General features: G+C 41.6%; 1 protein-coding gene across 10 annotated transcripts in view; it reads left to right on the forward strand.

Moving 5' to 3' along the window:
* LOC132383416 (ephrin type-A receptor 7-like) overlaps positions 1-26,004 on the forward strand; it is a 693,221-nt gene that overhangs the window by 541,534 nt on the left and 125,683 nt on the right. For 9 of the 10 annotated variants that reach the window (XR_009508677.1, XR_009508678.1, XM_059954340.1 and 6 more), the window contains exon 7: positions 5,915-6,077. Coding sequence is in view for 8 of the 10 variants with exons in the window: in XM_059954340.1 (XP_059810323.1) it covers positions 5,915-6,077 (163 nt within the window). In the remaining 2 variants the exon portion in view is untranslated. Of the gene's footprint in view, positions 1-5,914; positions 6,078-21,624; positions 21,687-26,004 lie in introns of all 10 variants that reach the window. The other variant, XM_059954348.1, reaches the window with a different exon arrangement.

Below are 26,004 nucleotides of genomic sequence, written 5' to 3' on the forward strand. Positions count from 1 at the left end.
TCTATCCTTTGTCCACAATGGCCAGCTTGGGCTTCCAGTTGCATGTCATTTTAACTTTCCTTCTCATTACTGCAATGACATGACTGCTCTCAGTCTTCTCCAATGCCATGGTGAGGCCAAATACAAACTAGAACAGCATCTCATATCCTCTGTGGTAGCATACAGCACAGTGGTGTGAACAGTGAATTTTCCCTATTCAGGAAGGCTGATATTCAAAGTGGTCATACAATCTTCTTTTGGGTTCACTGTAACAAATGCACTCCAATAAATGTGTAGAGCACAAGTGGTTCGCTACCTCAACTGTAAAGGATGTTTGAACTGACAACAGAGGAGATAAGCAGGATAGCGTACCAACTGTTGTGGGTGCACCAGAAAATAACCATACCATCCACACATAAATTCACTTCAAGGATGTGGGAAAAAGGTTGAAAATACTGTGCAGAGAGGAAGGATCATCTATGATCATATTACATGATGGAACAGACTTGAGAGGACCACAGATGATCTAGCCCTGCTCCAATTTCTCCACATTTTCACATTCTTATCATCCTTTCCCTTGTAGCTGAAGGTGGCATTGCTCATGATATTTGCATAATGAACACCAGTCCCCGGATCTTGAGGAATGGATTCAAGAGCATTAAGCTGAGATGATTGGAAGTGTTCACAGAAGGGAAAGTGGGATGACAGACTACATAGGATGAAGCTACTTAGACCAATGAGCATGAACAAGGAAGGAATAGCAATTGTAATCTTGCATTAGAGATTCACTTGGGACTGGCAGCAGGATGGGGAGGGATGGGTGAAGAGGAATGAAGAACTACTAGAAGAGTTACTCAGTGGGTCAGGCAGCACCTGAAGAGGGGAATGGGCAGCTGATGTTTCAGGTCACGAGCCTTCATCTGAACATCTTGACCCAAAACTTTGATTGTCCATTTTCCCTCTACAGATGCTGCCTGACACATCAAATTCCTTTAGCAGCTTGTGTTCATTTTCCCTCTCAATTCCATCACCTGTAGCCTTTTGATTCTCTTCCAGAAGAGTTGCTCTGTGCTATTATGGGACAGAATCACAGGAAAAAGTTAATGGATGATATAGCAAGAAGGAACATCTTGATTTCTCTTTAGTATCTGATGTTGCTTCCTGAAACAGCTAGCTACTTTTTAAATATTTAATTTGTGGGATGAGGCAGGTGCTGGTTAGTGGATCACTTATTGCTCACTCTTAATTATCCTTTATCTGATTGACTTGCCAATTAAGGAAAACGTTAGAACCATATTGGCTACCATCTGGGTTCACAGGCCGAGCATGGATGGCAGATTTTCTTTCCAGAAAGGAGATAGTGAACCAAATGGGTTTTAAACAACATCCCAATAGCTTTACTGCTTCACAATTAAGATTACTGCCTTTTTATATGAGATATTTACTCGTATTGCTAGAATGTGAATTCCCTTGCACCGTAGTGGAACTTAAACTCCATCCTCAGATTCATATCTAGCATCTGATACAAAAGGAAATTAATTAGATTAGTGCTTGCACAATCTCAGCACATTCCAATTTGCATCATAGTGAAAGAAACAGTTCAGGGAAGTGGTCAATTTCCTGACAAGGGAAATACGAACTTTCACAGTCAAAGTAGCAGAGTTTTAGTAATCTGGTGATCTGTTTTAGTGACATTGGATGAGGGATAAATTTTGGTCGCTGCCGAAAATTTCCTGCGCTGTTTTTAAATTATGCCACAGGCTGAGAGACCAACTGTTCAACGTGTTGTCCAAGCGATGGCATATCCGTCAATGCACATTCACAGAGATGAAAGGATAGTTTAACAGGTACCATGCCTAATTCCAGCCTCTAATTCTTATTGTTGATCAATTAACTAAATTCAAATTCCCTATCTATCGAGAAAGAGCATGAACTTATTTCTTCAAGCTTCTATTTGTAATTTTGGCTTATGAGGAAAAACCTGGAGACGTTTGGGTCTTGTAACTTTGAATGCAAACCATTATTCACAGTATGCAAAGATAATCCGAGACCATCCTTTAATTGAAATTGTGAGCATGGATAAGTGAAATTTAGAGTAGGTATCAACAGCTATTGTTCACCGAATGTGTGACCAATGATTGGAATGATTTTCTCAAGGATTAGTGATGAAATCTTTAAATCTTTGGAATTGTACCAGAACAATATGAATGCTGCAGTGAAGGATTTAAAAGTTATTTTAGTCAGATGAGTCAAAAGGCACCTTGAAAGATAGTGAATATATAATTGTCTGAATGGAGGAATTGTCATTGTTGCTTCAAAGACTTTAATTGGAAATCTTTAGCTTGTTAACTAATATGGGGAGTGTTTGTGTGTGTGTGTGTGTGAGAGAGAGAGAGAGAGAGAGAGAGAGAGAGAGAGAGAGAGAGAGAGAGATGGAGTTGTCGGGGTGCCATCACAACAATCTTTTTTGGTGATTGCTCATCGTACGGCATGTCTTGGGCATCAGAAACCTGGTGGAGCCCATCCGTCTCCAGGTTTTTTTTTAACGAGGTCGAGTTGCTAGCTCGACACTCAACCCAGGCACAGATGGAGAGCGTATAAGGGAGCCGGCCGGATTCGAACTCGGGACCTCTCGCCCTGCAGCCCAGCTGGCATATGGAGATTATATCAATCTAAATAAGAAGTAAGTTGCAGAAAGTTGTAAACTTAGCTCTATTGTGGATGCTAGCCTCTGTAGTATCCGACACATCTTCACGGAGTGGTGCCTCACGAAGGTGGCATCCGTCATTAAGGATCCCCACCACCCAGGACATGCCCGCTTCTCACTGTTACCATCAGGGAGGAGGTATAGAAGCCTGAAAACACACACTCAGCGATTCAGGAACAGCTTCTCCCCCTCTGCCATCCGATTTCTGAATGGACATTGAACCCATGAACACTACCTCACTATTTTTTTGATTTTTTCTGTTTCTGCACTATGTATTTTAGCTTACTATTTAACATACACATTTAGCTGTTATCCATTCTTTGCTATATTCATCATGTATTGCTTTGTACTGCAGCTGCAAAGTTGACAAATTCCACAACATACGCCGGTGATATTAAAGCTGATTCGATTCTGATAAGTCAAACTCAAAATGGGTGACTAACTGACATTTTTCATTGATGTATGGGCCCAGTTAAAAAGTTCTAGATAAATATTCAAATGATTAAAAACTGTTTTCTTCGATTAATCTTTTGACGAAGAATAGTCAGCATTCAAATCCACTGTACAATGTATGAGCAATTGACTTTGCAAGTCATGGCAGATAATTTTTGCTAAAGTGACCTGAAGTTAAGCTATCTGAATAATTGATTACCTTCCCCACCTCCAGCTTCATAATTCAAATGTTCCTTTATAGAGTCTCCATCTCTTAAAACAATTAATTTTCAGTTTCTGGTGTGTAACAGTAACATCAGTTTGGGTCATTCTTAAAAATTTCATTCTCTTTCAAAGAACAGATGTTAATGAAATGAGCACTAATGTTGTTCTGGTACTGATCTCAATGCTTCAATTTTCAATTGGTGTCATAGAGCTAAAATGTGCTTGACCACTGAACCACTGTTGATTGAATTTACAACACTGTCCAGGGTATGAATTGCTGTAAAATCTACATGTTGCATACACTTCGTACCCCTAATGTAGGAAAATATCTCCAAGCACTCCACAGAAATGAAATCAGGAACAATATTTTGTCATGAGCCAATAAAAACAGACTTTCAAGAAGGTAATCAAAATTTTGGTTGCAGCATTAGCCCCGCAGTCATGTGTGGAGGAGACAGATGGAAAGCTGCATGCCTTTAAAAGAAAGCAAGCAAAGATACAGGGAGGAATCTGCAATAGGCTGGGGTTTGAAGAATATTAATTGGGGCTAATATATTTTATCTTGTCCTCCCCTGTCCAATGTTGTGACAAGATCTGAATCCTGTTAATTTAATTGAAATGTAATCCAATTTTCATTAGAATAGAAGCATACTTACCAAATGCATCTTTAGGAATCAATTGCATAAGTGCATTCAGTGGCCACTTTACTAGGCACCTCCACTACATAATAAAGTGGCCATTGAGTACGTTCATGGTCAACGGCTGCTGTGGCAAATCCACTTCAGTGTTAAACATGCTGTATATTCAGAGATGCCCTTCTGCACACTTCTGTTGTAATGCGTGATGATTTGAGTTATTATTGCATTCCTGTCAGCTCGAGTGACTCTGGCCACTCTCCTCTGACGTTCCATATTAACAAGTCATTTTCACCCACAGAACACCAGATGTTGCTTCCCCCCCCCAACAATTTTCTGTAAACTCTAGAAACTGTTGTGTGTGAAAATCCTAGGAAATTAGCAATTTCTGAGATACTCAAACTACCCCATCTGGCACCAACAATCATTCCACAATCAAAGTTACTTAGCTCACACTTCTTCCCCATTATTAATACTGGTCTGAACAATAACTGAACTTCTTGATTATGCATGCTTTTATGCATTGAGTTGCTACCACATGATTGGCTGATTAGATTTTTGCGTTAATGGGCAGGTGTACAGGTGTACCTAATAAAGTGGCCACTCTGTATACATTGGCAGTTATTAAAACCGATGCAATAGATAACTAGGGCTTTGTTAAACTATAGCGAGTTCTGCCCTTACGGCAGAAAAGTTCTGTCAGTTTTGATGCTTACGTGCTCCATGTGAATCACTTCCTACTAACTGCTTAATTGTGCCAAGGTTTCTTTCCTTTATCTTCAGAATCAGAATCAGACTTTAATCGCCAAGTACCTGTACACATACAAGGGATTTACTTCCGGCAGATGTTGTCTCTCTGCTCATAACAATAATAATGATAAATATAAAAGAAAATATAGATTATACATACAAGTAGTGCAATCCAAGTAATAGTTAGCCGACAGTTAACCGGCAGTTAACTGTTCAGCAAAGTGACCGCAGTAGGGAAAAAACTTCTCCAGTGCCTATTGGTCTTAGTCTGGAGGGATCTGAAGCGCCTTCCAGACGGAAGCAGTTCAAACAGTCCGTGCGCAGGATGGAAGAAGTCCTTTATGAGGTTCCCCGCTTTCATATGCTTCTCATTGTAGTTTAGATTCATCCATTCATGACTGTGGAATTGTCTTACTGGCTTCTACTTTTACCATTTTGCAATTGCATCCAGTGCAAAATAATTCTGGAAGGTCACCAAAATAGATGTCACTATCGTTTCTAACCTTCTGTAAGTTAACTATTTTATAATGTTGATGAACTAGGAAAACCGATTTAACCATTACAATCTATTTTTAATCACTTAGCCTCTGTTATAGTATCTTTCTGCCCCATATCAGTCTGCCACACCACAAACTGAACCAACTAAATTTTAAGTCCTTCTTCTGAATGTGTGATATTCTTCCAACTACAAAAAACGTTCCATCACTGAATATTTTAAATATTCTTCTTGTCTTAGGTGTCTTTTAAACCTGTCAATGCACCATCAGCTTCTGTGCCTAGATAATCCATTTGCTTAAGTGCTGTCATGACCTACACCCTCAGACTATTGTTTTTTTAATCCAGTTAACATCTGTGTATCTCCCTTCCCATTCCATCATGGGATCTCTCCAACCTTCAATGGCACACTTGGGAGATCCCTTGTTTTTCAAAAGCTTTAAGGTTACGAGGAAGGGTGCAGGCAAGTTTTCGTAAGCGATGATTTCAGTGTTCCATTTGCCTTGGTGCTTTCTGACATCATACCTGTATGGTTTAAGCATGCTCACACATATATGTATGCATGGATGTTCTCATATGTGCCTTGACAAGTACCCAGAAGCCTGATTATAAATACATAATTGTTTATTATTATTGCCTTTGATATTTAATGTGGAAAACCTGTCATTGAAACTGTGTGTTTTCCCTGCAGGAGCAAAGTGATCAGAGTTACTCAACTGTGAAAACTTCCTCAACAACTGTGACCATTAACAACCTGAAGCCTGGAACTCTCTACGTATTCCAAGTCCGAGCTTCCTCAACCACGAACTATGGGAACTACAGCCCCAGTATTGAGGTGCAGACATTAGGGGAGCGTAAGTAGTATTGAAAGGAAAAAAAAAAGTGTTTCTCGAGTAGTATGTTTCTTTTTCCTTTATCCGTTTTTGTTATAATAAAGCTGCCTTAGCTATGAATCTTGTTGCTTTAAATTCTACCTTGTCCACCCATCCTTGCCCCTGTGATTTTTCACCAGCCCAATTAAATTCTCTTCCAATTCAGACTTTTTGATCATCCCTAGTGTATGTCACTCCCAATTATCAACAGGTACCAAGATATATTTTTCTAAAATGTTCTCCTTAAATCTCGCCACCTCCCTCTCCTCTGAAGACCTGCCTTAAAATATAACATGCACAAGCCTTCGGTCATTTACCTAATTTATTCCTTATGTGGCTTAATGCAATTTTGACTGATAACATTACTGTGAAGTACTTTTGTTGTACAAGTGAGTAATATCTGTCTAACTTCCCTTGGCTTCTAGTCTCTAGTCAGATCAATATTACATCATGTGTCATATCTAGTGGATAATTGTCCTTATTAAACACAAGAGAAAAACATAATTTTATATAAAATGCTAATTTTATAAAAACAAAATAATAAGGCTCTGCCACATTTTTTGTGCTCTAGATCTGCACTATAATTAGTTCCTATTATAATTCTAATGAGGACTTCAAAGGGGGCACATCTTCATTATATCGACTTCTGCAAAAAAAATGCTTTAGCCTTTTCAAAATCAGTAATTTCAGATCTGCAGTCTGGCTGTGCTCAGAAGAGATGCTTCTGGCTGTCGTACTTTAAACAGTAAATGAAGTCACCTCATACACTCAGCTAATTAGTTCAGTGAAACCTTCTGCACTCACGCCTGATGAGACATGCATAGACGCAGTATACATCCCGATTTTCATTCTGTGCGTGCTTAAACTCTGAGTACGTAAACATTATTATTCCCTATTTGTTTGGCTGATTGCATGTTGCAAAGTCTATAATGCTAAATTTATTCTAAACGCAGGTACCCCTTGAGAAAGAAATCTGTATCCTGTTGATAAATCCTTTTCCTTCCCAGGAAGAGCTGTTCATAATGTGCAAGATTTTAAATATGAAGTTGCCTGGTTCTGTTATTTTGCAAAGGCATGGTAGGCAAACTGTATGATTGTATTTTTGTTTTATTCATCTTCATGCCTTGCAGAAGGCTGTTACTATAAATTCACATGTAATGGCCTTCTGGGTGCTTATAGTTTTCAGGACTCTGGGGAAACTCAGGGTTTTTTTTTCACAAGCAAAGCAATGGCTAAGGGGTGATCTTATAGAGAGCAATACAATCATGAAGAGATGATTGTTGCACTCATAGAATAATCCATTACCAAGGGCCAGATCATGCCATGATTGCATAAATCAGACACAATGGAATGGCGAAGCAGAGTCAATGGGTCAAATGGAATAGTTCTGTTTCTACGTCTTATGGTCAAACGTATAATATATTTTGTATATGTGTCAGAGAATGTTTAAAATAAAGCTTGATTCCAGACTTCAAGTGGTGAACCATTTACTTTAGCATGATATCATGGCAAAGTGTGGAGCCATGCGGCACAGCCTTGTGTGGAGCTCTGAGTTGCAAGGAAATCAGTAGCAGACAAGTGTGCGTGACCTTAGCAGAACAAAGGTGTTAGTTCAGAATGTCCTTTCTTGTGAATCATGGCTCATGCATCTACACTTATCTTATTTGTGCAGTGAGATTATCGCTCTAAGGAGAGCCTGTGGTCAGCACAGTTATCTTAGTTATGCAAACTTGCAGCTTAATTGGAAAAACACAGGATTTGGACAAGGTCACAAAGCTTTAGCAACAAGCAGCACTTTTAACCCCATATTGGAAATTTTCTTCCACAATTTGATAGCTTGAATACCTGTTCAAACTACTACATGCTAAATGTCATATGTAGGTTTGAACACTACTCTGTAGTAGAGGAGTAGTGACGGTGAATATTGGAATCTAGGTAAGGACAGGGAGGGAACTGGTATGCCAATAGATGGCAAGGAGGCATTTGCAAAACAATCAATTGGACAGTATTCCCTTTATTGATGCTCTAGAGTCAACTTAATGTAATCACATCAATGTACAACCCATTAGGTCAATTGAAGTCCACGGCCTTTTGAAGGTGGAACTGTTACTCACCACATAAAAGGATACTTTGTATTAATTACACTATTCTGCTTTTAGAGACCAAAGTAAATTCCAAATATAGCAGTATCAATTAGAGAAGTATCTCCAAGTACAAAATAATTGCAATTAGGTTGACAGTACATCTTCTGTGAGTGTTTATATTACACTGAGTGCCTTTTCCATTTACTCAGAGCTGGGGTACTGTTTTTAACCAGATATTCAGGAGGTTTGCATATATTGTTGGGAACACAAGCTGAGGCATGGGATCTCAGATTTTCCAGAGAGCTTTGAATTATCTGTGTATCAAAGCCTTCATATTAGGGATGGGCTGGAGCATCAGTTAGCGTGGGGCAAGTATGCAGATGACTTGGAGAGATTCTTTCAAACAAGTCTGGTATAGGAAGGGAACAGGAAGGTATGGAATGAGGGGGCTAAAGGGGACATTCTGGAACCTTGTGAACTACTCTACCTCCTGACAATCCTGGTAATTGCCATAGAAACTAAAGGTCCTTTCCATCTCAACCTCTCTTCTGCACCCCTCTAGGTTTAGCAGGCAGTTTTTTTGTCATGTAGGAGAGGTAAGTTAAATTGCACTGTGGCCTCAACGATGGTGTCATGACTTTTGATCACTGGGCTCTCTTCCATCTGAATTGACCGATGGTTTTGCTCAGGAGATGAAGTGACATTAGAAAGGAGTGTACAAAATTATAAAGGGTATAGATGGGGTAAATGCAAGCAAGCTTTTTCCATAGAGCTTGGGTGGGACTACAACTAGAGGTCATGGTTTAAGGGTGAAAGGTGAAAAGTTTAAGGGCATTATGAGGGTAAATTTACTTCAGTCAGAGCTTTGTGAGAGTGTGGAATCAGCTGCCAGTGCAAGTGGTGAATGCGAGCTCGGTTTCAATGTTTAAGAGAAGTTTGGATAGGTACATAGGTGGCAGGGCTACAGTCTTTGTGCAGGTCAATGGGAGCAGGCAGTTTAAGTGGTTTGGCATGGACTAGATGGGGTGAAGGGCCTTTTTCTGTGTTGTACTTCTCTATGACTATGAGTATGAAGGGAAACATTCTCATAAGACCACCCATCCTCACCCCATGCCAACCAATGGTGCTGCTAGCAGAAAGAGCTCCGCACAGTTGCAGTGACAAGGTTGTGTAGAGTTTGCACCTTCTCCCTCAAAACTGCGTGCATTTGCTTCGGGTGTTCAGGTATCTCCCAGCACCACAAAGGCAGGCAGGCAGGTTGGGAGGTAATGGGTCATATCAAATTTCCTCTAGTGTGTAGGTGAGTGTTAGAATTTGGGAGGATTACAGGAGAACAATAGTGAGGAGAACAGGCCACAGGGAGAATGCAATTGTGCCACGTTAGATGTGGTACCTGAAGAAGGAGGCAAACAGCATAAGGACCCCAACCTTCCAGGATATTTATTTATGTACTAATTTAATGAGATACAGCACAGTACAGGCCCTTCGAGTCACGCCACCCAGCAAACCCTGTTAACCCTATCCTAATCACGGGGCAATTTACAATGGCCAATTAAATGACCAACCAGTATGACTTTGGGCTGTAGTAGGAAACCTGCACCGTCATGGGGAGAATGTGCAAACTCTTTACAGACATTGATGGGAATTGAATCCGAAGAGAAAGAATTTCAGGATGTATACTGTATACATTTCTCTGACATGAAGTGTACCTATTGAAGCCTACCTGTTGGGTCACATTGGTTCAGTAACCCATAGCGTTAACCACTACACTCCTGTGCCACCTTTTCTTTCGCACTATTTGGCCCATCAAATCCAGAGCAACCTTTTGGATTCAAGTGATCTTCTTTTACATCCTAATGAAAAATGGGGAAAAGTGTGTAATATGAAGTGTTCCCTCAGCTTGTTAGTACTTTCTGTGTCAACGAGTGAAGTCTCAGATTGGTTAGAGAGAACTTCCTTTACTTTATTTCAAGAGTCTATTCATGTTGTGCAGATACGCATTCAGAAAGATTTTCTTTGTCCTCAGTGCGCATTGAAATCATTTCACTCTTACCATGAACCACATGCCGCTCATGATTCCCCTTTTAGCAATACATCCGTTGAGATGGTCACCTCTCATGTGTAGTGGCCAAGGGCCCTAGGTTATTGTCCTTCCCTGCATCTTTCACCGAGTTGATGGTCTTCCAGTATCACTGGATGTACTCCCGGGCATCTGTGGTTATAAAAGGATAGGGAATGATGCTCTCCTGTGTGACGGAAACTATTCTGACAGTGATATCTTAATCTAATGCTGACTGGGTATGCTGTGAGCTGTCTCCCCTGAAAGCCTTCGTCTACATTGTGCAAATATTTTGCAATTCAAATTCGAACATGTATTATATGTATTCTGGAAATCAGGGGTAAATGCAGTTTATTCTCTTGGTGATTAAAGATTATGCCCTAATGGAATTGGTTAATTATGAAGATAATGAAGCTGAGCAAAGTAAGTCAAAATACATATATGTTTTCACATTCACATCGTTCTTGTAAGCATCATGACAGGGAAATACCTGTGTACTAGGTGCTGATGCATTCTGATAACATTGACCAACAATGCCACTAGGGAGAGGATGCTGATAGGAGTTAGGGTGCAGGAATTATGCAAAGATTATCAGAGTACGAATGTCAGCATGAGGTGGATATTCATTCAATTACAGTTCCTTTTTTAAAACATTTCAATCAGTCTTCAGCAGAAGATACTTAACTCTAAAGGTACCTGGTTCTGTTGTGTATTGGCCTTTTACCGATACCATCAGTGTTAAAATGCCAGTCGTGTTAAAGCAATATGCGTTCAGGTCACGGCAGCATTAAAATCTTCATTGTATTAAAATCTTCATTGTATTAAAATCTTCATTGCATTAAAATCTGCTGCTTTGTGCAGTATAGAGACTTTAACTATTTCTTGGCAATTTAGGTAGCAATAAGTTTTTGTTCTTTGCAATTTAGTGAGCTTTGGGGACAGGTGCATGTTCAGGCAGTTTAGACAAATTATTTCATCTTTTGATGGAGGGCTAGAAAGATAATCAAACGGCTATAACTTAAGCTTTATTAAAATAAAAGCAATATATTTCAGCATATGTATAAAGAATTATAAGAAATAAAGGTACCATGCTAAAAGTAGAAATAAGAGTGAATAGTAGAGAAAAAGAGGAATTTGACACACGGGCAACAAAGATATATATTTAACATAATTTATATTTTGGACTTGATTTTCTTAGTAAGAGAGACTTTGACAACCTTATGGTTATAATTGATGGGTTATTAAAGTGTATTAGGCACAGATTTGAAACATGGCTCCTCCACTTTGCTGGTGCCTATGGAAATTAGCAGCCAATCACACTTTGAGCAATACAAATTTGATAGAGTGGATGTGGAGAGGGTGTTTCCTATAGTGGAGGAGTCTAGGACCAGAGGACACAACCTCAGAATAGAGGGGTGTCTTTTTAGGATGGAGATGAGGGGGAATTACTTTAGCCAGAGAGTGGTGAATCTATGGAGGTGATTGTGAAGGCCAAGTCAATGAGTACATTTAAGGCAGAGGTTGATTGATTCTTGATTGGTCAGGGCATGGAGGGATAGCGGGAGAAAGCAGGAGATTGGGGCTGAGAGGGAACATGGATAAGCCAGGATGAAATGGCGGAGCAGACTCGATAGGCCAAATGGCCTTGTCCTACTCCTATATGTTATGGTCTATAAGGTCTCCAGAGCAGAGACATTGGAAGTCGTAGTATTGCGATCACTCGACTCAAGTATGATGTTCTCCTCAGGGGGTTGTCTATTGCTGAGTCCTCAGGTGGCTATAGAGGCTTTTCCAGGATCCCCATACCCTGGTGCACTGTGGACACGGGTACGAGCTGGCAGCAGTTAGAGATTGGGTCGTATGGTTGGGGCATTCTCTCCTTTCACAGCAGCTGCTTGTTCTCTGTGGCCTGGTGGAGGCTGCTGTCGTGTACCGCAGCTCCCTCTTGAACAGATCTCCTCCAGGTGCATCTATTGAGAAAGATATCATCCCAGTTCTTAGATGTAATGTTGAATGTCTTCAGGCAGATTTTGATGTTATCTTTGAAATGTTTCCTTTGACCACCAGAGGCTCAGTGACCTCCCTTCAACTAGGAGTAAAGGATGTGTTTGGGGAGACATGAGTTAAGCATCCAAATGACATGACCTGTACATCAGAGTTGGTATTGCTTTACTATTGTAGAATTGCTGTACACGTCCTCAAAATTTTTCGTAAGCTTCTTCAGCGGCATTATTCCAGGGCTTTCAGTCATCTACTGTGGGTAATTCAACTCCATATGGTAACATTGGAAGGATGACTGCTCTATAGATCAAAAGTTTTGTTTGGATCTGCAAGGTTGCAGTCTTTGGATTCTTTTTCTCTGCCTTGGCAACAAGGTAGGGACAGTGGTCTGTTTTTTCAAGGGTTATGTTGTCAACTTTTACGGAGGGCTGGGTAAGTGGCGGGTTACGCGGTGGCTTATGTAGGACCTGTATCATTTTTACATTCAAAGCAAGACCCAGGGCTCTATATGCCTTGGCAAAGGTATTCAGAACACACTGGAGGACTTATTCAGAGTGTGCTGCAATAGTGTTATGAGACATAAGACCATAAGGCCATAAGACATAGGTGCATTAGGCTATTCAAGACTGCTCCATCACTCCATCATGGCCAATTTAATATGGGGCCCTCTCAACCTCATTCTCCTGCTTTCTCTCCATAACCCTTCATGCCCTAACTAATCAAGAACCAATCAACATCCACTTTAAATATACCCAGTGAACTTTTGGTTTAAGAGTGTGCAACCAAAGTCGTGGGACAGCTTATTTGTAGTTCGAAAGCAAAGGAATTTGATTAAAAACATTATTAATAACACTTTTTCTTGAAGTGAATTGTGGTAAACTGTCAGCGCAAAGAGGCAAGTGAGGGTAAAGTGAACTCGAGAGATGTGCCCTGCTGGTATACTGCAATATCAATGCACTTGGAACTGGAGCCGCACTGGTTGGCATAGATGATTCAGAGGGGAGAAGACGGGACGGAGGAGTTCCAATGCCTGTCCAACTTACCCAGGTGCAAGATTGGTTTGCTCTAAGCACTGAGCTGATTTGGTGAGATCGAGAATGGCTTCTATAGCAGTGAAATCCAGATCCGAAGCAAGTCACTGGGTGGCATGTTCTAGACCTGGAGCAATTCACCACATCAGGTCCCAGGTCATAATGCGAGGTACAATATGCTCTTTAGACAATCTAAATGACGGCCCACATAAATTGGAAAGGCAGGGTGTTGAGAGTCGGACGACGTTGGATTGCTCTAAATCTTGAGCCAATTTGAAGAGGTTGAGAGCGCCTTCTCCAGCAGTGAAATATAGGGCTAGAGCGATTTGCTGTGGTGGGGCCTAGTTCCTAGAGTGAGGTTTGGACTATTTAAATGCTGGCCCAGATAGTCTGAGGGCTCCTCTCTCCATGACGCTAAGGCTGTGAGACTATTATTGGCTGCTGTGCTTCGTGTCTGCAAACTTTGTGGAGACTTGGCCTACGAATATGATGAATTGAAAACCGAGGCTTTGAACCTGCTCCGAGCTGTTCTGGGGACTTGGATCTAAGGACTCAAGTTGGTTCAGACTGTTGTTGTTGTTGCTCACTTCTATTGTTTGCATGATTTGCTTTGTTTTTGTTTCTCTTTCTCTGTGGGCACTGAGGGCTGGTCTATTTTTCTTTTATTGGGTACTTTCAAGTTCCTTGCTTTGCAACTGCCTGTCAGCAAACAAATCTCAAGGTTTTATAATTTAAACATAAATTGATAATAGATCCACTTTAAATGTTTGGATCTTTGACTTTGTCTCCACAGCCTTTTGTGGCAACGAATTCCACAGATTTACTACCCTCTGGCTAAAGGTATTCCTCTTCATCTCTGTGAGAAATTGACATATTTCTATTCTGAGGCTCTTCCCTCTGGTCGTAGACTCAGCCACTTTAGGAAACAACGTCTCCATATCCACTCTATCTAGGACTTTCAATATCCGATAGGTTCCACTGAACTCTTCCCTCATTCTTCTGAATTCCAATGAGTACAATGAGTTAAACCTTTAATTCCTGAGATCATTTTCATGAACCGCCTCTGCTCAAACATCTTTTCTTAGGTAAGAGGCCCAAAACTGTTCACAATACTCCACGTGCAGTTTGGCCATTGCCTTATAAAGCCTCAGCATTAAATCCTTGCTTTTGTATTCTAGTCCTCTGGAAAAGAATGCCAACATTGCGTTAGCCTTCCTCACCACCTCACCACAGACTGAACCTGCAAGTTAAACTTTAGGGAAAACTGTGTAAGGTCTCCCAAATTCAGGTGCATCTGCAATTTTTAAATTTTCTCACCATTTATGAAATAGTCCATGCCTCTATTCCTTATACCAAAGTGCATGACCGTGCACTTCACTACACTTCACTTCCACTTATTTATCCATTCTCCCAATCTGTCCAAGTCCTTCTGCAGCCTCCCTGCTTTTTCAAGACTGTCTGCCCATCCACTTATCTTTATATCATCCACAAACTTGGCCAATAAGCCACCAATTCCTTCAACCAAACAGGAGAAAATCTGCAGATGCTGGAAATCCAAGCAACACACACACAAAACACTGGAGGAACTCAGCAGGCCAGGCAGCATCTATGGAAAAGAGTAAAGTCAGTGTTTTGGGCCGAGATCCTTCATCAGGACTTATCCAAATCATTGACATACAGCGTAAAAAGAAGCAACACTGACCTCAGTGACAGAACAGTAGTCACTGGCAGCCAACCAGAAAAGTCCCCTTTATTCTGACTCTTGATCATCTACATCTTCAGTATGCAGAGTTATGGTGGTGCTGCTCTTGTGCTTGGGCTTGAGCTGGTTGAGGGTGAGCTGTTGTCTATTCTATGCACGATTTGGGTTCCTTGTGGCAGGTCTTGGCCAATAAGGTGAAGAATGGCAGCAATAAAATGAGAATTATTTTGTGTGCAGTGATACAGCTCTGTTTGACTCCTATCTTTACAGCAATGAGTTGTGGTTCAGCCCCACTATTGATAGGTACTGTGGCAGACATGATATCATGCTGTATCCTCAGTATTTCTAAGTACTTGTCAGAATTGAATTGTCTTAATAGTATACACCAGAGTGTTAGAGGTCTACTGTATCAAATCCCTTTTTCTAATCAATGAAAGCCAAGTACAAGGGTTGGCTTTGTTCATAGCATTTTCCTGCAATTGCTGAGCTATAAAGATCATGTCTGTGCTATCTCTAGATGGATGGAAACCACACAGTGATTCAGGGAATACTTCTTCAGATAGCAGAAGGAGTTGGTTGACAAGTATACATGAACGCACTTTGCCTGTTGTTGACAGGAGGGAGTTGCTTCTGCAATTGGTGTAATCTGCCATGTCTTCCTTCTTTAATCAGATTATCCCTGAGCTCTGAGGGCAGTTGTTACTTTTCTCAGACTCTCAAGAGCAAGGCTTCTATGTAGTGCAGGAGTGCTGGTCCACCTTCCTTGAGGATCTGTACTGGGATCCTCTCAGGCCCCGTGGCTCCTGATGGCATCATGGACCTCCTTCATACCGGGAAGCTCCCCTTCATCTCCTCTGACAGGTCTCTGGAGGATTTGGCTAGTGTCCTCTGGTTCAGCAGTGCTGTCGTGTTTAAGTGGTTCTTGAAACTGCTCTCTCCAATGACCATTGATAGCTTTCCAATCCTTTAGCAAGTCTTCCAATCCTTTGAGTGCAGGGGGTTCACTCTGAAGTAACTTGGACCATAGACTGTTTTGGTAACACTGAAGAAGCCTCTCCTGTCACCAGAGTCTGCAGTCTTTGGATTTCCAGGGCTTTCTCAGTCTACCAAGAGTTCTTTAGCTTCATCATACTGCACTGGATAATTGCCTAGGCTTTGAAGTGAGCTTTTCTTTTGGCCTTGCTGCTCATGTCATTCAGCCAAGCACAAAATGTCACATGGCACAGAAACAACACTTCCACACATCGTGCTCCACATCCAACACCCACCTACACTAATGTCTTCTTGCACTGTTTGTGTGCACCATGTTTACAGATGCAATAATCACATTTAAAGGACATTTGGATAAGAACATGGGTAGGAAAGGTTTAGAAGAATCAATTTTATTCTTCCATATACATTCACATGGATTAAGAATTCGTTGTGGTATGTTGGCACAACATGCAACAAAAAACAATATTCAACCATTAAAATGAATTATACAAAATAAAGTTAGGAATAAAATATAAATAAATACAGAAATATCAGATATATTTACAATGTAAGCAACTTTGTAAACAGTGGGGTTAAATGTTTACAGTGCAGTGCAGTGTCTAATGTAACAGATAGATTCATACATACTTTATTGATCCCAAAAGAAATTACAGTGCCAGAGTAGTATTACATGTGCACAGATATACAAAAACACAAATATTAGAAGAGAAGTAAGAAAGAATAAAAAATAAGTTACCTCAAACAGGTTAACAGGAAGGGGTCATCACTTCCTTGGCTATAGGTTGACTCATTATAGAGCCAAATGGTCAAGGGTAGGAATGACACAATATAGCATTCTTTGGAGCAGCACAGTTGTGTTAGTCTATTACCAAAAATGCTCCTCTGTTCAGCTAAGTTGGCATGCAGAGGGTGAGCAACATTGTCCAGAATTGTCAGGGTTTTCCGAAGGGTCCTTTGTTCTATCATAGCCTCCAGTGTGTTCAGTTTGACCCCTATAACAGTGCCAGCATTTCTAATCAGCTTATTGAGCCCATTGCCCTCACCCGTGCCAATGCCATTGCCCCATTACAGCACTGCATAGAAGATTGTGCTGGTGACAACAGACTGGGTAGAAGGTGGTGTTGGGGGCCAGCTAGAAAGGTTAATCAGATTAACTGCCTGGGGGGAGGAAAGTTTTAAGATGCCCTGAAGTTATTTGTTTTAATAGCTCTGTAGTAATTCCCAGAAGAGAGTCTTTGCAAAAGGCAGCTTGCAGGGTAGTTAGTCTGCACAATGATTTTACCGTTGTCTTGGACACATACAAGTCCTGTAGTGATGGTAGAAGAACATCACTAAGCCCGAGTGTAATGGAAGAAACATATCATGGCCGCATTGTACTGATGCAGTTTCTAAGAAAGTGTGGCCAGTGGCCAGATTTCATTAGAAATCTGAGGATATTTGAAACCTCACCAAAGACTCTAGTAATTTTCTACAGGTGCATGGTGGAGAGCATTCTAACTGGTTGCATCATTGACTGGTTTGGAGGGGCCACTGCACAGGATTGGAAAAAGCTGCAGACAGTTGTAAGCTTATACAACTTCATCATGGGCACTACCTTCCCTATCATTGAGGACTTCTTCAAAATGTGATGCGTCAAAAAGGCAGCAATCATCATTATGGACCTCCTCCACCCAGGGCATGCCCTCTCTCATTATTACCATCAGGTATAGGAGCCTGAAGACACACATTCACCACTTTAGGAACAGCTTCTTCCCCTCCACCATCAGATTTCTGAATGGATGATGAATCCCTGAACACTACCTCACTATTTCTATTCTCTTTTTGCCCCACTTCTTTAGTGATCCACACTCAGAAACCACTGAGTGTATGTTTGTGTTTCTCTGTTGTTGCCCATCCATTTGAAGGTTCATTGTCTGTTCAGAGATGCTCTTCTGCACACCACTATTGTAACACATGTTTATTTGAGTTACTGTTGCCTTCCTGTCAGCTTGAACTAGTCTGCCCATTCTCCTCTGACCTCTCCCATTAACAAGGCTTTTTGGCCTGTAGAGCTGCCAGTCACAAGATATTCTTCATATCACTTTCTGTAAACCCTAGAGACTGTTATGCATTAAATCCAATGAGATCGGCAGTTTTCTACTGGTTATTCCTGACCTGCCCAGTTCCTCCAGTATTTTGGACGTATTGCTGAAATGCCATGCAAGAGACAAAGCAAGAAAGATGGTAGTAGGTCAAATAGATGTGTACATTGTGCTATTTGTAAAGAAAACATATTCAACAAAACACCTCCATGAGCTTCAGAGTGTTGGTTTGGATGTGCTACAGTGGTCAGAAATCATTCTAATGTAATTATCTGCTGTACGTGTTTTGACGTATTACTGTGTGTTCAAGTATAAAGATTAGCTTTCATCTGCCATAACACAGCATCTAAAATATGCTTGTGCTCACCACTTGTTCTCTTCTTTGATGAAGAAAAAAAACAAATGGCAACTCTGAATGTCACCATTCATCATGTGAATCACATGCAAATGCAGATATACTGCCTGTGGCAGATGGAGAGGGCTCAGTGAGGCGAACAGGAGGCACAGGATAAAGGCAGCTGATATCACCGGGCTGTGCTCACGAGTAAGCCACTTTGTATGACATGGAGGCTCACCCTCCTGAGCTGCACAAGAGCCCTCTTTCACCCTGGACATCCACCATCCCCGGACTCTGGAAGCCTGGACTGACACTTTGCCCTACTCTCCTGTTTATTATTTATTGTAATGCCTGCACTGTTTTTGTGCACTTTATGCAGCCAGCGTAGGTCTGTAGTCTAGTGTAGCTTTCTCTGTGTTGTTTTTTTTATTACGTAGTTCAGTCCAGTTTTTTGTACTGTGTCATGTAACACCATGGTCCTGAAAAACATAAAACATTTTCTCATTTTTACTATGCACTATACCAGCAGTTATGGTCGAAATGACAATAAAAGTTGACTTGACTTGACTTGGAAAACGGCACTGCTGGCTGAACAGGTTGCTGGATGAGGCACAAGGTGTGTTAAACATCAGTTACTCTGCTCTGTAACCTGGGTTCTGCAGATCGCAGCTTCCACTGCGGCTGCTCCCGTGGATGCCCACATTGCCACAAAATGCCGTTGCAGCCCAGGTTTCCAAGAACAGTTATGATCTGCTGCAGCAGCCATGTGGCCAACTGTGAGGAGAGATTCCTGGAACCTCTCTGAATTCCGTTTAACTGGACCTGGACGGTCGGTGAACCACAAGGGTAAGGGGCTGGGGTGGAGTGCAATGAATCATGTTGTAAAGTAACAGTCAATGGGCAATTCTAGGGTGGGTCTTACAGACAAGGCTGGTATTCATTGTCCATCCCTTAACAGTCAATGGGCAATGCCAGGGTGGGTCTTACTGACAAGGCTGGTATTCATTGTCCATTCCTTAACAGTCAATGGGCAATGCCAGGGTGGGTCTTACTGACAAGGCTGGTATTCATTGTCCATTCCTTAACAATCAATGGGCAATGCCAGGGTGGGTCTTACTGACAAGGCTGGTATTCATTGTCCATCCCTTAACAGTCAATGGGCAATGCCAGGGTGGGTCTTACTGACAAGGCTGGTATTCATTGTCCATTCCTTAACAGTCAATGGGCAATGCCAGGGTGGGTCTTACTGACAAGGCTGGTATTCATTGTCCATCCCTTAACAGTCAATGGGCAATGCCAGGGTGGGTCTTACTGACAAGGCTGGTATTCATTGTCCATTCCTTAACAGTCAATGGGCAATGCCAGGGTGGGTCTTACTGACAAGGCTGGTATTCATTGTCCATCCCTTAACAGTCAATGGGCAATGCTAGGGTGGGTCTTACTGACAAGGCTGGTATTCATTGTCCATTCCTTAACAGTCAATGGGCAATGCCAGGGTGGGTCTTACTGACAAGGCTGGTATTCATTGTCCATTCCTTTTGGAGGTGGTGGTTATCCACTGTCTTGAATCATCGGGCTCAGTTGGCTGAGGTATTCTTGTGATTTTGCTGTGTTTAGAGATGCAAGATTTACATCCATTGAAGGTGAAGGATGGTAACATGAAGATGTTAACATCACCAGCAGCCTGTCCTGCTCCAACCACTTTGGTGTCACCGCTAAGAAGTCTACCTACAGGAGGATGAAGAAATTCAACATGCCCCCTGTGAATCTTACCAATTTTTATTGATCCAGCACAGAAAACATTCTTTCGAAATGCACAATGGCTTGGGTATGGCAACTGCTCTGCCACGTCCACAAGAAACTGCAGAGAGTTGTGGACACACTTCAGCACCTCACAGGAGCCAGCCTCCCATCTATGGACACCATCTATTAGCAGCCGGCATCATCACCCACCTAGAACATTCTCTCTTTCCCCCCCCCCCCTCTCATCTTGCTGAAGATTCAGAAGTCTGGATGTATATACAACCAAGCTCAAGGACAGCTTCTATCAGACTCAGGAATGAACCACTTGTACAATAAGATGGACTCATGGCGTCACAATCTATCTTGTTGTGATCCTGCACTTTATCGTTTACCTGCATAGAATTTTTTTGATAGCTTTTTCATTTTATTCTGTGTGGTGAACTACATATACCTGTCTGGACACTCCCCCTGCTGACTGCTCCTGTGGCTCCTCCCACAGACCCCTGTATAAAGGCGATTGAGGCCGGAGTCCGGCCTCTCAGTCTCCAGGATGTAGTATGGTGGTCACTCACTGCTTGTTCCTTCTTCTAGTCAATAAAAGCCGATATCTCGCCTTACGTCACAGAGTGAGTTATTGATGGTGCATCATTCTGCATTGTTATTGTTTTTACTTATTCCGTTCAATGTAGTGTGTAATGGTTTGATCTGTATAAGCAGTTGTATCTTGGCACATGTGACAATAACAAATCGCTACTAACATACTTCCATGTCAGGATGGTACGGAACGTGAAGTCGTTGGTGTTCTAAGTACTTGCCATTTTTGTTCGTTTTGGCATTTGAGGTCACTGTATTAGGAGATGCAGTAGGAGTAGTCTAGACAATTAAGTGCTGTGCCTTTTGTACAAGGCACACATCACACTCTGCAGCCATGGTGTTCTGGTTATGGACGGGGTCAAAGTGTATAGGTTGGTGAGTGGGCTGTTTGACCTGAACGTTGTTCAGCTCTGTGAGCGCTAGTAGAACTGCCCTGATTCAACTAAAAGGGGAAAATGCCCTTCATTCAGCTGATGTAGAGTCAAAGAGTCCAGGAGCACAGAAACCTGCCTTTTGATCAATTAGCAGGCCAGGAGTATCTCTGCAGTGCAGTGCATGATACATCACAGGCTTTCAACTACACCACCCTCCCTCTCCTGTCACCATGTCACCATATGTCACACTGCAGTTCTCAAACTCTGATCATATTCTCCATCTCCATGACACTGACAATATAACCCATTTCATTTTAGAGCAGTGGTTCCCAGCCTTTTATAAACCATGGACCAAGACCATTAAGCCAGTGGTCTGTGGGTTCCAGTTTAGGAACCCCTGTTGTAGGTGGACACAACAGATCACCATTACACTCTGGGTGTTATATTTTGTAACTCCAAAACATCAACCTAATTAAAAAGCAAAAACGCACTGCCAGGAATGCGTGTCTCACTTTTGTTTTTACTTTAAGTGGGATGCATACTTCTGACATAGCCAGCCGTTGCTGTTGTGCCATCTGCACCGGACTTCGAGGTGAGTGGTCCCGGGTTCGAATCCGGCCGGTTCTTTGTGTGCTTTCCATCAGTGCTGGGCTGAACGTCGAGCTAGCAACTCGGCCTCATGAAAAAAAGAATGCTGAGGAAGTAGGTTGCTGCCTGACGTACCTCAAGATGCAGAAAGGATCATCTACTACTATACTTCTGATGTGGTAGGGTAATGATGTATATGATTCACATAGTTTTATATATGATCAGTAATGAATTATATAAGCAATAAAGAAAGCTTAATCAAACAATATATTTACAATATTAATTAAATATTACTGAAATATTAACTACACAACACAGGGTACATAAGAACTTTTTACCAATGACATCCCACTTATTATTCTTCCATTGCCTTCTCTTCAGATTTATGAACAATAAAAGTGCAAGGTCTTTGGTAAATCATTTCAGAGCCTTGGTTTAGGAACTTCTCATGTTAAAATTGTGAAAAAGGAGAGACACTCAATAGATCTGCAGTGTCTCCTCCAGTGTAATACTGTCTTTGTGATGCAGTAATTAAATTGGACATTCTACTTAGTATTTAAGATCAGATCAATCTGGCAACATGTTAACTTGGACAGCCTTGGACATGTTAACTCCCTAGTCTTATTTATATTAACTCCACATGATAACAATATCTGGGACATCAGTGACTGGAATCAGATAGTGACTTTATCTACAGCCAGCCTCTAGAGTCCATTGCTTGCAAGGCAATGTTGCGACCAGCCAATCAAGAATGGCGCCAATGTAAACCAAGACATGTCCTTGTAGAATTGGTCTAAATTTTCAAAATGGACAGAATATGTAGATAATGCAACCTTCCTTGTCAGTATGGGTGGAGGAAGGGGAAGGATAAAATCCAGGTTTTCTAAAGTATGGTTTTGTTTCTCATTTTAATAAATATTGACAGTGTTGTGAAGAGGTTTTTATCAATTGTCATTATATTGCACAGGCCGTCATGCATATCTCCCCAGAGCAGACAATTTGCTGCCTCGGATATCCCTGAAACAAGGATTAGATAGTAAATTGACATGGTTTTCTGAGCTCCATTAGAAGGAAATGGAGAAACAGAACTGTGCAGAGTCTGAACCACAGATGCAGCATATTCAGATTAATGTATCTAACTTGTATGACAGGAGAAATCTGGCAGCTCTTCTCAATTCAACGTTTAAGTAAGACAGATTTGTAAGGCAGTGAAAACATCAGAAATTGCACATCTGGTTGAGCTGCTATGAACCTGGTAAAATGCTTGTTTTGTTCAAACCCCAATCAAATTTGTCAACTTAATTAATGGAGGAGCAGAGGGGCTTGGATTAAAATGAGGGGTTACATTAATTAGGCATGTTATCACTGAGACACAAAAAAAAACATGTTGAAGATTGATATGATTGCAGTTTTGTGGATTCTGAAGGGATCTGGTGAGCTGTCGAGTCTGGTCTGGAGAATTAGAGGAAATAACCTGCAGTTTTCCATCCCTGATCAGGGTCATGTGAAGCCATGGGAGCAGCTGGTGCATATCACAAGTCCTGGTTACACTTCCACTGATGCCAGGCAGCCAATCTCTGAAGATTATTGATGATGGCTGTGGTCACCTGGCTTGTAAAGGCTCTGCCCAGAAGAATCCAATGCTCTTCTGTAGAAAAGTTTGCCAAGAACAATCATGGCCGTGGAGATCATGATTGCTTATGTCATACGACACAACACATAATGATGATGATGATGATGAATCTCTGCAGTTGAAGGGATATTTCGAGGACCCAATAATAAATCAGAACAAGATTTATGGTGGGACCATGGAAGCCACTTGTATTGATTCCTTGGAACTCAAATTTCATTCCAAAGATAACCATTTGAGGTACAGTTTATGACTAATTTAAGAACATTACCAAGACCAGGTTGCTTTGGATCTTGATCACAAACCTAAGAAAATCTGCCGAAACTGGAAATCCAAGCAACACTCATAAAATGCTGAAGGAACTCAGCAGGTCTTGGCCTGAAACATTGATTGTACTCTTTTCCATAGATGCCGCCTGGCCTGCTGAGCTCCTCCAGCATGTTGTATGTATTGCTTTGAACCTTGATTTCATTCTCTATGGAATTTGTGCATTGATGGCAAGACCTCATTAACTTCCCACCCTAAGTGGCAGTTAGCCATTTTCTTGATCCACTTCTTGTATCTTTGTGATGGTGCTCCCACTGTGTTGTTGAGGAGTGAATTCCAGGATTTTGACCAATGAAGGAATAGTGTTATGAATGCACCACAGCTCTGAGGGGCCTAAGGGGCGGAGGAGCCCCCTCCTTTGTGAGAATCGCAAGATCACTATTGAGTCCGTTCAGGAGACCCAGGAAATGGGAGAGAGAGACGTGCCGAATACCTCGTTCCACCGCGATGCAAAATAATGCGACATTGACCATTGTCTCCTGGAGACCACGTTGGTGGATTGGGGACTATGCTACGTGCAAGCCCTCGGGCAAAGTGGGCTGGTTGAGAGAGAGATTGCATCATCCCAAACTGATTGACATCTGAGACCCTGTGAGGAAGTATAAAGGAGGGTCTGGGGGAACACCCCCTTCAGACGCACCAGAAGAAACGCTAATGATCCCGTAGTAGCGGGAAGCCATTTGAAGGAAGTCACGTGCGTTCGATTCTGTTGCTGGAATCGGTGACTGGAACCATGGGAACCAGCTTTTAGCTAACAACGGGGAAGCCCACTCCCCTGATTCAACGGATTCACTTCATAAAAGACTTGGGCAAGTTTTTTTTCTCACCAATCTCTCTCTCTCCAACAAGTGAAAACCCAGCAGTCCCCCCAAAAGGCTGAGGCCTGCATGAACTGAGTGACTTTTATATTTCCATCGGATAATATATTATCCCCTAGACAAACGATCGAGCTGTTTCTTATTGATGGTTATTATTAGACCGCGCTTTTAGATTGAGTAGTGATGACGTATATTACCTGAATGTTCGTATTAATCTTATTTTTTGTGCCCTTTCATAAATAAAGACTTTTAAAAATAGTACCATCAGACTGCAACGGACCTCTCTATCTTTGCTGGTAAGTGATCCAGTTATGGGATTTCTTAACAATATCAGCATAGTTCCTGGTCAGAACCTGCTGGTGGTGGTGTTCCCATGTGCTTACTGCCCTTCTCCTCCTTGATGGTATAAACTGTAGAGTTGGAAATTGCTGTTGGAGAAGCTGGGTTAGCATCTGCAGGGCACTTTGTAGATGCTGCATCTGTGGTGTGGGTAATGGGTGAATTGGGTAGTGGATTGGCTAGTAGCCAAGCAGACTGGATGGCATTGAGTTATTAAGTGTTCGTAATGCCATATGCATCCAGACAAGCAGAGACTATGCCATTGCATTCTTGACTTGTATTGCGTAGATGGTGGGAAGTGTCTCCTCACAGATATCCTTATACTGTGGCTGTAGTCTTTATGTGATGGGTCCTATTGAACTTCTCTTCATTAGGTGTCCTCATTATGTGAAGGCAGAGAATTCGGTGATGGTAAGTGCCACTGAACATCAAGAGTGAGTGGTTAAATTCTTCTTAGCTTGAGATAATAATTGCTTGATACTTATCAACCCATGCGTGAATTTTGTTCAAGTCTTGACAGATGCAAGAATGGTCAACTTTACCTTCTGAGGAAACACAAATGGATTTTAACTTTATGTGCTAATCAGCAATTGTCCCCACTTCTGACCTTGAGATTGAAGGAAGGTTGTTGGTGAAACAGCAGAAGTTGATTGGTACTCTGAACACCAGAAGTAAACTTGCCATTACTAAGATAGTTGTTTCTAAGTGGCAGATGATGGCAGCCGCAAGTTCATTACTCACAGTCCCAAATTAAGATAGACTTCCTCGTGGCAGAGAAAATGTCAAGAGTTCTCTTTCATTCCTCAATTCTTGAAATCCTCTAAAAGGGTCCACTCTGCAAATTGCAGAGGCTTATATGTTGCTTGATAACTCTCATGTACCTTGAAAATTTCCACTTGTTTTCGAGTCAGAAGACCTGCCTTGTCCTATTCAATATAATACTTTCTGATCTGTCCATGTCACCATGACCTGACCAGATGAATGTTCTTATCCAGAATTGTTTTGATAATGTTCCTGGATGCAGTGCATGTAAAGGCACTATAAGTTGACTTATCATTCAATGTAATGATTGCATTTGAGTGTTATTAAAAGTTTCCTTAAATGTAATCCACAGTATTGTCTCATTACCTCTATAATGTAAAGGTTAGCTGAGTGCCTTTATACTTGGAGTATGTAGGGTGAAGGGTTTGATGACTGAGCAGATCAGG

This window comes from Hypanus sabinus, chromosome 30 (assembly GCF_030144855.1).
Source record: "Hypanus sabinus isolate sHypSab1 chromosome 30, sHypSab1.hap1, whole genome shotgun sequence".
Taxonomy (NCBI): domain Eukaryota; kingdom Metazoa; phylum Chordata; class Chondrichthyes; order Myliobatiformes; family Dasyatidae; genus Hypanus; species Hypanus sabinus.